The sequence below is a fragment of the Colias eurytheme genome, chromosome 10 (genome assembly GCF_061535395.1).
Source record: "Colias eurytheme isolate Ceu_HAF_F1 chromosome 10, ilColEury1 Martin Lab GWU primary, whole genome shotgun sequence".
In the NCBI taxonomy this organism is placed as follows: Eukaryota; Metazoa; Arthropoda; class Insecta; order Lepidoptera; family Pieridae; genus Colias; species Colias eurytheme.
Genome location: NC_142989.1, coordinates 8,728,338 through 8,742,840, shown reverse-complemented (window position 1 = coordinate 8,742,840; position 14,503 = coordinate 8,728,338). Strand labels below are relative to the sequence as shown.

The following is a 14,503-nucleotide window of genomic DNA, read 5'->3' as shown; positions in this document are numbered from 1 at the left end:
AACTATATCATTATTTTTAAAGCAGAAAGTGCAGTAACATCCCAACCGGCCATTTCACCTAAAGACGAATTGTCCCTTCTCGGCGTGAATCTAGACGCAATGGTGCGAGACACGCTACCAGATATGGACAGCAATGACGTAGATGAAATATTTAAAGGTGTTCTTACGGATGACTCGCAGGTAAGATATTTGTTTAAAAGCACTACAATGATTTATCACATTGCAATACAGCAGACTTAAAAAAATATTAAACTTAACAATGAACGAAAATGTATTTTGTTTTTTTAAATTTCCTTTACAATTTTTTTGACAGTTAACCTTCCATTTATTTGCATAATTGATAATTAAAATATTTTAAATCGATAAATAAATAAAGCTGTTAAAATTTGATCTATCTAACAGGAGTCGCAAGAATCATCAGTTTCATATGTAAACTCTATTGGCGGAACGCCATACTCGCAACAGAGACAACAATTACAGAGCCCAATGGAATACACATCACCTTATCATCACACAGATTTTGGAAGCAGGTAACCTATTTCTTCTTTAATTAGTCCTATATTTACTAGATTATCTATGAGCGTGTAAAATTTTGCCCAATAAGCTTTAGTTATGTGATATATGTTTTAAAATTGCAGTGGGAGTAGTGCATTGAGTCCGCTATACTCAGAAAGTGGATCTGGTACGAATTGGCCTGAACAAAGCAACGCGCCGCCGCCGTCATACAACCAACGTAGTGCTGACAAAATGCGTGCCGATGAGAGTATGTACAACTATTATAAAAATTGAAATACTTTGCTTTTATTTCCATAGTGAAAACAGTTATTGTTTACGAATAATAATTGTTATTAGGTCTAGGCTCAGCAGCGACGATATCAGCGGTACTATACGCAAACACTAACCACCCTGAGTGGAAAACTGAATTCCCAAATTGGGTCGATCGCTGCAAGCAAATATTGAAGAAATGGCGTGCGCTTCCTGCTGAACAAAAGGCACCGTACTTGCAGAGAGCAAGGGATAATAGAAGCGCGATACGTATGAAGAAAGCCCAGCAGGTATGTGCTTTGTGTGTGTTCACTGCAATTTGTGCTAACACTCACTTACACTTGTGTATTCGTGTGCCTATAATATTAGCTACGGCCTTGTTCAGAATCGGGGATTTGAAAAGTCAAGAGTCGGACGAAAAAGTCACGGTGGTACCGCACAGAACCAGCGTGTGAAGTTCTACAGTGACTTTTTCTTTTGATTTCCTTGTCTTTCTTTTTTGATCTCATTGAAAATAACTGTATTTTTTTATATATTTGGTAATAATCGTGAATTGTACCCACTTAATGTGGTATAAACTTCTGGACAAGGTGTAAGATGCGGTCACCGCAGCTTGGTCACGCGAGCCGGAGCTAGTCACGAGTATTATAGACGGTTGGTTAGCTCGTAATATAAGCAGGCTAGTTACCGGCATTCATCTATCTTCCTGGATTAACAAATTGTATAAGTGCGTTATAAGATAAAGTTTTTAGTGAAGCACAACAAATTGAGAACATATTATATATCTATCTAAATATTGCACAATAACATTGTATTATCATTATGTATGTATCATATTTACAAATTGTATTGTCTTATCTATGTAAGGAACGTATGAATATGTTATGTATCCGATACAATTGCCAATAAATGTTATGTATATGAAAGTATGAATGAACACAAATGTATAATATCGACTGTCCGCGTACACGTCCGCCTTAACGCATTAACGCGCGATGGACCGTGGCCCGTTGGACGACGTAATGAGCGAATTGGTTCGGGCGACAGAGTTCGAGCGGGGCGAGCGGGGAGGGCGAGGCGAGCAGCACGCCGCCCACGCCCACGCCCGCGCCCGCACCGCCGGTGCCCAGCGCGCCCGTCAGCGTCAGCGCTGTCAGCGTGCCCACTGCGAACGCGCCCACCGTCAGCAACGTCAGCGCCGTCAGCAACGTCAGCGCCGTCGGGGTCGGGGCGGTCGGCGTGGGCCCCGCGAGCACGGTGCGCGCGCCGAACGTGACGGTGACAGCGGGCGGGCTCCTGGAGGCGGACTCGCACATCCGCGTGCTGACGCCGTCGGAGATAATGCGCACGCTGCCGCGGCTAGCTAACGCACCCGCCCCGCGGCACACGGTACCCGGCCCACACCACCCGCTCCCTTGCCGCTTCCCTCCGATACTTCCGAACCCACCCCCACCTTACAAGAATTACTTTAATATGTTTGTAGTTTGAAATTTTCATTTATTATTGTACACTCGATGTGTTGCATTGTTATCTGCATACATTTAGTAAGTACAACGCTTTGATGTGCTACTCGATGTTTATATTTGTATTCAAATTTTATAGGCAGAATTATGATTTGATGAAGTTACATGTCTATTACAGCTTTATTTTAATTTTTAATGTCAATGTGTAGCATTAAAAAACATAATTAATTATTAACCTAAAAAAGAAAATAATAAATTAAAACAGTTTAGCGTACATTCCTTTATCCTTCCTTTCCAACTGTCCACTCAGTTCCAATAAATATCTGTAATTCAATGGCGTCGTAAGCTGTGTGATTACTTTTATTTTAGCTTATTATCGAAGGACATCCGACACTCGATGCGCCTCCCGGACTCTCGTCCGCTGTATACGTAACGTTGTTTTTATTTTATTTTCGCTTTGCCTTGGTAGTGTTGGCTTTAATATTGGAAACGGCTGGTTGTGGTGTGCTAACAGTTCTAACATTAGTTTTAATTATTATTGTTTGTTATATTATGTTGCAATGTTACGCTCGTATGGGCTGTGTATTAGATTTAAGCGAGGTTGTAGTGTAATATAGATGTAAGTCAAATACTAATTAGTTATCCGATTGTCATACAATTGTAAAATATATTTGTGTACATAATTTTTGTGAATAATTAAATGCATTATGGACATCTTTTGTGATAAAGCGCAGTTAACTTTTAATTCAAATACAACTCTCATTAATCTTTATTGTATCTGCTATCGGAAGAAATGCATGAGTATTTAGGTAATCTACATTGAAAATACTAAGTTTATTAACTCGACTGAAAAAACTTTCTTTAACACAAACTATAATAAATGTATATTGTATATACAAAATAACCACGCCTTTTATGTATTTAATGTAGTGAAATGCAACAAGCATGCTCACGTTTTTATAGAAAATTCGATATCTACAGAAAAGTAAATTCAAATCACAATACTTGGTTTTGGAAGTAAGCACAATATGTTAAAACTATTGAATAGCAGCATGCGGTCTGTAGACAAGATGAAAATTAAAGTTGTGTGAATAAAGGCTACAAAAAGGTATAATATAAAACTGATAATTCAACATATTTTTAGTCTCATATATGTGTGAATACAATTAATATGGTATTTATGATATAGGACCAAGAGCGAGCTTGTAACCAACAAAGGAGTGCTCGTGAAGCGGAACAGGAACGTCAGTGGAAGCAGTTACAGCAGATGCGGCAGCAACAGACGCAACAACAACAACAGATCATACACGATCAGAGGATACAAGGTATCTTTGAGTGATGTGACATAAAGTTGTTGTTTACTAGCTTCTGTCAACAACCTTTTTTGCAACATAGTAAAAGTTTCATGTGGGAAATGAAACATTTATTTTAATTTGTATCTGCGAACCTTAAATTCAATGCAGTCGTTTTCGATAAGCGCATATTACTGGTACTCAGACAAGAAATGGTATAGGGATACTAATTTTTCTTCAATTAATATTTTTAGTTTATTTTATGGTGTCCATTCTTAAAGCGAAATATAATTTAACATTCAGATTAAATTAGAAATTACAATACTACACATTCTATACAATCACTTATTTAATTCTATTAACATTAAAATCATTTCAATTCTACTCCAACGTAGCATACGTTAACTAACGTACCACATTCCTTTTCAAGCAGCGATGCAGCGCTTACGCACAGACGGCAGCCCCCCATCAGGTGCAGTGGGCCCGCTCCCCACCACAGTACTAACAGCACCCACACAACCCGTAAACGCGCCTGAAGCGCCGCGAAGCGCTTTTCCTGCTCAACGGTTTCCGCTGCATTATGCAAACGCGGACGATAATATTAATAGGCAGTTGAGGGAACTGCTGCAGCGACACCCGGAGAAGATGTGGCCGCCGCGTGAGTAGATTTAATATGACTACAAAATCTACTACTCATATTAATTTGACTGTGTATTATTTTGTAGTCAGTAATATTACAAAAAAGTCTTGCGAGATTGATTTTAAAGAAGTAAAATTTGAAATGTAAAGAAACACAATTTATTCTATTGTGATGTTTTAAATTAAGAAGTAGTAATAAAACTAAAATAAACAATTAATTTATAACATAAACAGAAATTAAAATATTCAGTTCCTGTTCTGTTTGAAATGCAAACAGATTATCTCGTATGTACCAATGAATGAAAAAATTGTGTTGTAATTGATTTCAATTTCTTAATCAAATAGAATGTATAAAACTATAAAATAAAACAGAAAGGTTAACGGTCAATGCTGTATCTATCGTTTAACCAATAATGTTTCTACCTACAGAGTCACACGAAGAGGGCGAAGGCGCGGGATTCCGTTTGCCGCTCCCCGTGGGTGGACACGTGCTACGCCCGCGCGCGCCCGCACTGATGCACAGGGCGGACCAGCAGCCGCAACGTGAGCGCATGTTTAACGCTTGTATGCATTTATAGTAGTTACAATTATACTAGGTTTCCACCCTCGGCTTCGCCCGCGCAGTCAAAGAAAAACCCGCATAGTTCCCGTTCCCGTGGGATTTCCGGGATAAAACCTATGTGTTAATCCAAGTTACCCTCTATATGTGTGCTAAATTTCATTGTAATCGGTTTAGTAGAATTTGCGTGAAAGAGTAAGAAACATCCATACATCCATACTTACAAACTTTCGCCTTTATAATAGTAGTAGGATTAGTAAAATTCATGTAGTATTTTAGATTTTTGACAGAAATAATAATAGTAAAGACATTGTACAATTAGAATGATGATGATCAAATAAGTATTATAGCTTCACCGCAACCGCTGTACCGCGCCTTAGGTATGTGCGCGGCGAGGCAGGGGAGAGTAGCGACCGTTCCGTTTCTTTCTTGATGATCAAATAAGTATTATAGCTTCTAACTCGTGCTCTTTCTTACTTGGTCCCCGCCTCACCGCACATACCTAGGGCGCGGTACAGCGGTTGCAGTCAAGCTATACATTTTTTTTACATATGACAATTCAAACAAAGTTCTATCTTAGTATGTTTCGTCGATTTATCGTATTTTGTAACCAATATGGCATGAGTATGAATGTTATAATGCTTTTTCGCAGTGATAATGCATCAACGTCTTATGACGCCCGACAGTCAACAGCAACAAAACATGGCCAATGTAGCGGCTCAGCAAAATATGGAACAGAAACAAAATATCCAGTCGCAAGCCAACAGTCAGTATTTCTTTTTGGTATTTTTTTTTAATTAACATGTTTGAACATGTTTGTAAAAATATTTATCTAACTTTAAAATTATGGTTGATTACTTAGCAATTTTTATACATATCTAAATTAAAAGCATTGTAATAATTTTATTAGAGAGGTGAGGTTATAGAAGAAGTCCAAACTGTAATAATTTAAAACTAAATTTCTTAAAATTGTTTTTTCTTCTTCTTTTAACTCCATTTTCGTTCTACAAGTTGACTTAAGACATAATCAATTTGTTTTTATAATGGAGGAGAGTAAATGGCAAGTGTTTTTTTGTAATCTGAAAATCTGTCCTTGCAACAGGTTTTGTGCTTATAAAATTTGCCAACAATTTAATTTTACGCGATGTAACATTGTTTTTGAAAATTCGTTCTTTTGTGTATCGAGATAGAATAGATAATGGAACGGAATATTTTTTATAGACTCAAGTGGAGATAACAAAGAGGATGGTGGTCCAGATCAAGGCAGTGATGAGATGGACATTGGTGACATGGATAAATTGGAACAGGACCCGGGCAATATAGGAGAGGTATGGTTATAAACTAATATTTTTTTTAATTTTTTTAATTTTTGGATGTTTTGAAAAAAAAAATTCTAAATGATTAAATAGTCAGCACAGGTACTTTTTTAGTGAATGCATATTTTTTTAATGTCGATCACGTGAATCTCATAGTAATAAAACAACTACAAAAAGGATTAAAAAAAAAATTGGTTGTCTGTAAAGTCGGTTTACTGACAATAGTTAAACGTGACAACGTCCGATTGTGCTTCTTTGTCGCTCGTTCCGCGCTCTCGCTTGCACTTCAAGCCTTACATGGAACGCCTCAGAGCGAGGTAACGCCGCATGAGTCATGTTTTTTCGTGCGTGCATCTGGCTCTATCGAATTATAAGACGTTGTCACGTCAATAATGTATTTTTATCGATCTTTTGTACTAAATTCCGTATCTTTATACCACTAGGTCGACATTCTAACCGGGCTCGGTGCGGAGGACGATGAGAAGCTTCTAGAATCCCTCACAGCAGAGATTGGGGAACAATTCAATATACTGGAGTATGCAGATCCAGAATTAGCGGCATTGCATGCAGCTGATCATCTCTTGGACTCGCTCGATTTGCCTGATGATCATCATAATACTAATACTAGACGGTAAGTTGCTCTAGAAAAAACAGGTCTTTGCAATTGTTGAAGTAAACGTTTCCAGCAAAAAGTTTTGGTGTGTAGGAAAAAAGTTATTTTATATGACTGTCTTGAAGTTAGCCCATTCTCGTGTGTTTAATTTTGAATTATTGAACTATGAATACGATTTCGCAGGAACGATGGTGACCAAAAATCCGATAACAAAATGAGCAATGAATTGCAAAATGCTGTAAAGAACATTGAAGCAAAAACGGAAATTAAATCTGAGCTTGTCGAAGTTAAGTCTGAAGTGGTGGAAATGAAGACGGAAGTAAATACGCAAAATCCGGGGCAAATGTTCCAAGATGGCGTCCAAAGAGTCATTACGCATAGCCAACAGCTTGCTTTACAGGTAAGTTAACTTTCAGACATATCCACGCTATACATATTTATAATTTGAAGAATCCAGTATATCATGGATACATATGGATGTATATTTCAGAGTGCAATGCAAGCCATCAAGGCTGAGGTAAAACCTGAGGCAGATGACAGTAAGCCCGAAGGCGAATGGCAAAGACCAGTATTTTCACAAATGTTTGGAGTACAGGTAATGTTTACATTGCGCACTAGTTTTTATTTGTTTTTATTAATATTATTTTTACTATACATAATTGTTTAATTTATCTTGTGTAGTGGGTGGTGATAGTATAATATAATGACGATTCATACATGCTTGTGAATGTTTAGTTCTTTGTTCAAATATGAATTTTCTGATTATGGAATATTCTAACGGAGTTATTGTATTGAATAAAAAATATATTTCCTTAGCAGCAGCAGCAACAACAACAACAACAACAACAACAGCAACAAGTAGCTGGTGCGCGTGCGCAACTCGCACCAGGCGCGAGACCACAGCTGCAGTTTTCGTCTCATCACATGCACTTTGCTCAGGTAAGAAAGTTGTTTGAGAATATAAAAGTAATATTCGAAGAAATAATTCAAATATGTTATTGGGACATTTCTAGGAAGAGTAAGATAAGAGTTTAGATGTTTTTCATTCTTGGTTAATACTATTTGAACGGTATTGAGATTTGAGAGATAGAAATATTGATTAAAAAATATATATAAAAAAAAAATAACGTTAAACGTTGTGTTCACATTGCATATTCAATGTACGCACGTACGCGCGTGTTTGCGTTTCGTGTATTCACGGCATGGTCGTTCGTTCTTCAATATCCCGTACGATATTGCGGCACTCGGTGTGCCATAACTGGCTGCCACACTGGCGTGCATGCGTTGTCTATTCGATATAAATGGAGATATACACATTAGATTACAGAGTCTCGATGTATCAATCGCCTTTATGTATATTTAAGTAGGTTTAAGTTTAAGTATGAACATGTTTGATGTGTGTCAAGAAATATTTTGAAAAATGAATAAATAAATGATTAGTTTATTTTTTTTGGTTTTATGGCATTCAAATGCTTTATAAATATAAAGGAGAATGACCAAAAATGTATGGAGCTTGGTCCAAATGGTCACCACTATCGAGACCTAAGTAATAAAATAGTCTACTAAATACTGATTCATTATAACCAGACCGCAATCAAATATTTGCTGTCGGTAAAAAGTTATGACTGAGTGAAAAGTCATATTTTTTTACCTTTTTATGCGAAAAATATCGTAAAAATCATTCTGTCCATTGGACATTTTGAACTAATCTACACATGTCGTGTCATAGATGATTAACTTAATCTAAATCAATTAACTAATTAACTTAATCATCTCAATAAATGGCGCGCGGTGTGTCCCTTAGACACAAAACTGAAAGAATAGAATAGATTCGATTGCTCTGATGGGTCACGAGTGGCTGAGTTGGACAGGCATCCGCCCCGGAATGGCGCGAAAGAATGCGGGATCGAGTCCCGCCTCGTGATCGAATTTTTTCTATTCTTTATAAATTTATATAAATGATCAATTGTGCAGGGCAACTCGAGCGTGTCGAGCGCTCACGCGGCGAGCATAGTGAGCGCGATGACGGCGCAGGTGCAGGCGGCGCTGGCGGCGGGCCGCTCCATCGCGCCCGGCACCAAGCTGCTCGGCGCGGACGGCGCCGTCGGCGTCGTGCGCCACGACCGCTCCGTGCTGCTCACCGCGCTGCCGCACTCCGGTAACACGCCGCGGCTTCTAACTATTCTATTTATTAAGCTATTGCATAGGTTCTATCGCGGGCCTTGAGCGCGGGGACCGAATCGAGAAATTCCGTAACGAAAAAACCTCACGCTCCCCACTCCGACGGGCGCGGAAGTGTGGCTTGAAGGCACGCTATGCAATAGCTTTACCGCGGCAGTCCCCGAGTGCCACACGTCTTTTTTACTAGCTATGACGCGCGGTCTACGGCATTGCGCCGTTCTTGTTGGTCTTCGCGTGATGATATATAGCCTATAGCCTTCCTCGATAAATGGGCTATCTAACACCGAAATAATTTTTCAAATCGGACCAGTAATTCCTGAAATTAGCGCGTTCGAACAAACAAACAAACTCTTCAGCTTTATAATATTAGTATAGACTTACAATTTTACATACGTAAGGATATACTAAAACAACAAATAGACGTTAAAACACCCTGTATAGTGTAATACACTAATGTCTATGTGTATTAAAAAAAATTATTAAAATATAGGATTTTATCATGCTTTAATAAAAATATGTCCACAGCAACGGCAGGCGTGGCCCGCGCAGCTCCACCTCCGTACCCGGGCGTGCGCGCGCTGAGCGCGGGCGGGCAGGCCCCGCCCCCCGCACAGCACGCACCACACCACGCCCCTCAACACCAACAACACCAACAACAGCAACATCATCAACATCAGCAACAGCAGCAACATCAGCAGCAGCAACACCACCAGCCGCCGCCGCCGCCCTACCCGCAACAGGTATGTGTTGTACGCACTATGTGATTGTTAGTTACGTACGTACAGGTTCCATGTATATGAAATTTGGTATGCACAGCTTGTTGAAAATTTTATAATAGTGATAATATATTTTTAGGTGTACTAATTAAATTAATTTTTGATAGCATTTTTATAAATTTAAAATAAATTTTTAACGAATTTACGAATTTCTTTGTTACTGGTTGACCAATGGTGTTGAAAATGAAAAAAAATTCGATCAAAATATCAAATGGTTATTGACATCTTATAAGTTATAAAAACAACATTACGACAAAATAGACGAAATTTCATCATTTCCATATACATGGAAGACCTTAAAATATATAAGATAATATTTAGCTATTAATAAATAAATTTTTAGGAATAATCATTCTAAAAGTAAAAAAATGTCATGAAAAATTGTGCATGTAGTATTTGAAAATTGAAAGTTTAAATGTTTAGAATTGAATTTATTTTTTGTAATAATTTAAAAACAAATTCAAATGCTTTAATTGTATGGCTGTATAATAGTGACCTACAATCTACAAGTGAAACAAAATACCTTTTTAGTTACATTTTTGTATGATTCAACAAATTTCGTATTTTTGTCACGTGTCAGTGTAGGTCACTGTATTTTTTAAATCGCTTCAATTTGATCGCCTTGCAGTTACATGTTTTCATGTTGAGAGATAATTTATCCAGAGCAATATTAATTTGAATGTGCTTTGGTGGAGGTACGATTTATTATTTATGTAAGTTGAATACGAGAATTATGCTTGAGTTATATCGGCGAAGTTGAACTAATATTGCATGGGTACATCTGCACTCCTCAATAATACAAACATAATTTTTATAAAAATGAGGAAAAAATTTTGTTAAAATTTTAATTTGATTTATCAAGAGTATAATATGCGAGGAATGCAGATGGCAATTATAGTATACGATTACGACACTATATCACAATAAATAGCTACTCTCCTCATCGATATTCTATGAAAAATATATTCTTTATTTAGTCGAATAAAAAGCAACCGAAATTATTAAGTATTTGAACTGAGAACCAATAAAAAATATTGACTAACATCTTCGAATACTTCAATTCAGAATTTCTTATTACTTTCATTACATAATTTATTTTGTAGAAATTTCACAAAATTGGTTTCATAGTTTGCATTTTAGCCAACAATCTTTCGTGTAAAGCATTAAGTATAATAGATAATTTTACAATTCGACTTTTTGAGCTATTATCAATAGGCATATTTCTAAAAGTGCTCGTATATAGTGTCGTAGTGTATACGGTTAGGCGATACATGCGTGTTGTTTGCATGTCGGTGATTGGTTGTGGCGTCAGATGGCGTATGAGATGTGCGAGGCGTGGCCCGACTGGCTGCCGCGCCGCCCGCTGCTGCTGCAGGTCAGCCCTCACAACCCACACCCACACCCTCCCTTAGACCTCACTCTATACCTTATCGAATTTTAATTATATGAGATTAATCACACCACACCTCACTCTGTACTCTGTACCTTATTGAATTTAACTTTACTAAACTTTTTACAGAGATACCACTCCTATAGAACTCACTCTACTCTATACCTTATCGACTTTAATGAACTGTATTACAGAAACACCACTCGTATAGAACTCACTCTATGAGATTCAGACACACCACACCTGTAGACCTCACTCTGTTAACTATGTATCTTATTTAACTTGACCAAACTTTTTACACACACCACTCCTATAGAACTCAGTCTGTACTCTATACCTTGTGGAATTTTAATTTACTGAACTTTTTACTTCATTCAGATTGTATGATTCAAATCAATAGACACAACCACTTCTTTAGATCTCTATAGAGAGATCTAAAGATAATAAAATAAAAATCCATCTCATATACATAGTATATGAGATGGATTTTTCACATTTTAAGTACTTACTGAATACAATCTTTAAACACTTTTCATAAACACTACTTTTTAATAACTGTCAATACGAAAAGACACGTAGAATCCTCTGCGCACTTTTAGTAAGATTACTCCTATACTTTTCCCTCCTTACTTCCTTTTTAGAGGGCCTTGACACTGCTAATTATTCTTTAGTGCTTTTTCTGAGCTTTTCCGCACGCAAGCTTACTACTAACCATTGTACCTTTTCAGCATCTTCCCCTAAAACTACACTAACTTGCTCTTAAACTACTAATTAATTATTAACACAAAAATCTAATAATACGGTAGCACGTAAATAATACAATTCATTGTTTCACATGTATAATATGAGCGCGCGGTGGTGGAAATCAAATAACTTCGATAGTTTTAAAATACACTTTTATAATATTTGCAGGAAAACACATTTATTTCGTTTCAATTACAGATATACTTTAATTTTGATTTTGCCTTTTTTACCAAACAAATACTACGGTTTATTATATCAGTTAGAACTGACGGTATTCGTCTTATGCTCCCGCTACCATAACAAATTTTTACAATTTTTAATATTAATAATTGTTTTGCATTAGAAAAATTATGTTTTGTTGGCACCATGTATTAGTTTCACTTTATTAGAAGTATTAGTTTATTCTCAATATTCTGAATAAATGTCGTATTTGAATGTTCGCAATTTTGCACCAAATTTAGCAAATAATGTAGTTACAACATTGTATTAGTAGTATTGAATGTTTTACATTGCGAACCACGAATGTAATATGTATTTACTATCGAACCTCAAGGAGACTGAAAGATAGCTTTTTATATTACGAGAAACTGTAGAATATTCTTACGTTGTCTGAATTAAAAGCTTTAACAAAAACATTAAAAACCGCGCTAACATATTATGAGACGATAGAGACGGTCGTCAAACGTATGGCGGTCGCCGCCGTCCGAGAAGCGATATGAAAGCAAACATTTAACCATCAGAACGTAAATCAGGAGCAACCGTTGCTTCTGGAGGAGCTGTTGGAGCAGGAGAAGCGCGAGCAGGAGCGGGAGGGGGGGGATTGGGGAGTGAGCGGCGCGGGCGGGGCGCTGGGCGCGGGTGTGGGGCCGGGCGCGGGGCAGGGCGCCGGGCAGGGCGCCGGGGCGGGCGCGGCGCCCCCGGCCGTGCCGCTGTACGGCGGGGCGCCGCCGCCCGCGCCCCCGCCGCCGCCCGAGCGCGCCGCCAGCGAGGCCGACGTGCACGCGCGCCACCTGTACGAGCAGTGGCTCAAGAACTACAACGCGTACGCCGCCGATCAGCTGCGGTACTACGAGGCGGAAGTGCAAAAACTCCGCAAGATTCGCAAGGTGAGTGCGCCGTAGTGAGCTTTCGTGTTCGTGTGCTTTGTAGTCGCGTGGTAGCCTCCTCCGACTCCCGGTTTTAAGATTCCTATTTTCAGGTACCTTTTAAATAATTAGTTCACTTGTGATAACCGAATGTTTATGTGTACTAACGGGTCTCTCGGGTCGTATCGCTTTTGCCGTATGTACATATTCGTGTAACGTTTCAGTCCCTGAACAGCAAGCAGCGCCAGTTGAGGAAGTCGGGCAATGAATTGATGCCGAATGATGCAGCGGAGCTTCAGCGCGTCTCGACCGAACAGCAAGCATTACAGAAACATTTGGAAGCTGCCAGAAAACAGGCGAGGCAGCACAGCATGCTTATGCAGGTTCGTAATATCATGGATAGCATAATATGTCATTATGACAATGTTTCTTATTCGTTATGCATAACATAAAATCACAAAAAAAATAACGATAAATAATATTTTTATAGGAATACGAGACGAAGCAACGTCAACAAAATCCTCAGCTTGCACAGCAAACGGTTATTAATCAACAACAAATCTCATCAAATCAAGGCGCCTTCAATCAAAACCAAAATATCGGACAATCGCCACAATTACAGCAACAAGCTACAATAAATAGATCTATGCAAATAGGATTGCAGGGCTCGTCTATTCAGCAACAACAAACTCTAATACGTACCCAACAAACGCTTCTTACTTCTGATGGCCAGCCATTGCAGCAGCAAAGAATTGGTTTGGTGACGTCACCACTTAACGCTCAAGGGAGAATTCTTCAAGGAGGCCGTACCCTTGTCATAGAACAAACAGGAGCACCCCAGCAGCAATTGGTTCGACAGTTACCCGGCGTACAAGAGCGGGCTCAATCTGTTGGAGGAATTGTACAATTCGGTCAACAGCAATTGCGAAACACAATGCCACCAGGCAGTCAAACACCGCGACCAGCTGGATCACGACCTGCAATGTCACCGCTACACGTACAGTCTCCACACTCTCAGTCGCCGCTACACTCTATAGCTCCTCAGTCGCCTTTGCATCATCTAACTTCGCCGATGCAATCGCCTTTGCATTCGCAGCAATCCCCGCTGCATCACACGTCCCAGTCGCCGTTGCATTCATCGACTCAATCTCCTCTCCACACGCAACAGTCGCCGATGCATTCGCAACAATCTCCTATGCACGTACAAGCGACTAGCCATCCACAACAGAGTCCAATGCATCCACAGCAGAGTCCGATGCATCCTCAACAGTCTCCGATCCACCAACAATCGCCGATGCATTCGCAAAATCAAATGACTGCGCATTCACCGATGCATCCGCAGCAGAGCCCGATGCATCCGCAACAGAGTCCGATGCATCCTCAACAGAGCCCGATGCATCCTCAACAAAGTCCAATGCATCCGCAACAGAGTCCGATGCACCCACAACAAAGTCCGATGCATTCTCAGCAGTCGCCTATGCATATACAACAATCTCCTATGCATACGCAACAGTCGCCGATGCAATCATCAATGTCACCGCAACATTTCTTACAACAGCTTCAAGCTCAAAGGACGAGTCCCCAATTGCCGACACCCAGTCGCAGTCCCCAGGTATAAAACATTTATTTTATGTAACTGATATTATTGTTTTCACTCAATGATTGTAACATAACTAACGA

General features: G+C 39.1%; 1 protein-coding gene across 1 annotated transcript in view; it reads left to right on the top strand.

The window, feature by feature from the left end:
- LOC149905343 (uncharacterized) overlaps positions 1 to 14,503 on the top strand; it is a 45,276-nt gene that overhangs the window by 18,015 nt on the left and 12,758 nt on the right. Inside the window, exons 23-42 of the mRNA XM_090106217.1 lie at positions 26 to 180; positions 403 to 530; positions 639 to 763; positions 853 to 1,055; positions 1,813 to 2,022; positions 3,418 to 3,553; positions 3,951 to 4,178; positions 4,589 to 4,723; positions 5,371 to 5,484; positions 5,940 to 6,046; positions 6,478 to 6,665; positions 6,831 to 7,047; positions 7,138 to 7,242; positions 7,464 to 7,586; positions 8,622 to 8,805; positions 9,354 to 9,568; positions 10,917 to 10,979; positions 12,479 to 12,844; positions 13,048 to 13,206; positions 13,314 to 14,435. Of these exons, the coding sequence (XP_089962343.1) occupies positions 26 to 180; positions 403 to 530; positions 639 to 763; positions 853 to 1,055; positions 1,813 to 2,022; positions 3,418 to 3,553; positions 3,951 to 4,178; positions 4,589 to 4,723; positions 5,371 to 5,484; positions 5,940 to 6,046; positions 6,478 to 6,665; positions 6,831 to 7,047; positions 7,138 to 7,242; positions 7,464 to 7,586; positions 8,622 to 8,805; positions 9,354 to 9,568; positions 10,917 to 10,979; positions 12,479 to 12,844; positions 13,048 to 13,206; positions 13,314 to 14,435 (4,283 nt within the window). The remainder of the gene's footprint in view (positions 1 to 25; positions 181 to 402; positions 531 to 638; positions 764 to 852; positions 1,056 to 1,812; positions 2,023 to 3,417; positions 3,554 to 3,950; positions 4,179 to 4,588; positions 4,724 to 5,370; positions 5,485 to 5,939; positions 6,047 to 6,477; positions 6,666 to 6,830; positions 7,048 to 7,137; positions 7,243 to 7,463; positions 7,587 to 8,621; positions 8,806 to 9,353; positions 9,569 to 10,916; positions 10,980 to 12,478; positions 12,845 to 13,047; positions 13,207 to 13,313; positions 14,436 to 14,503) is intronic.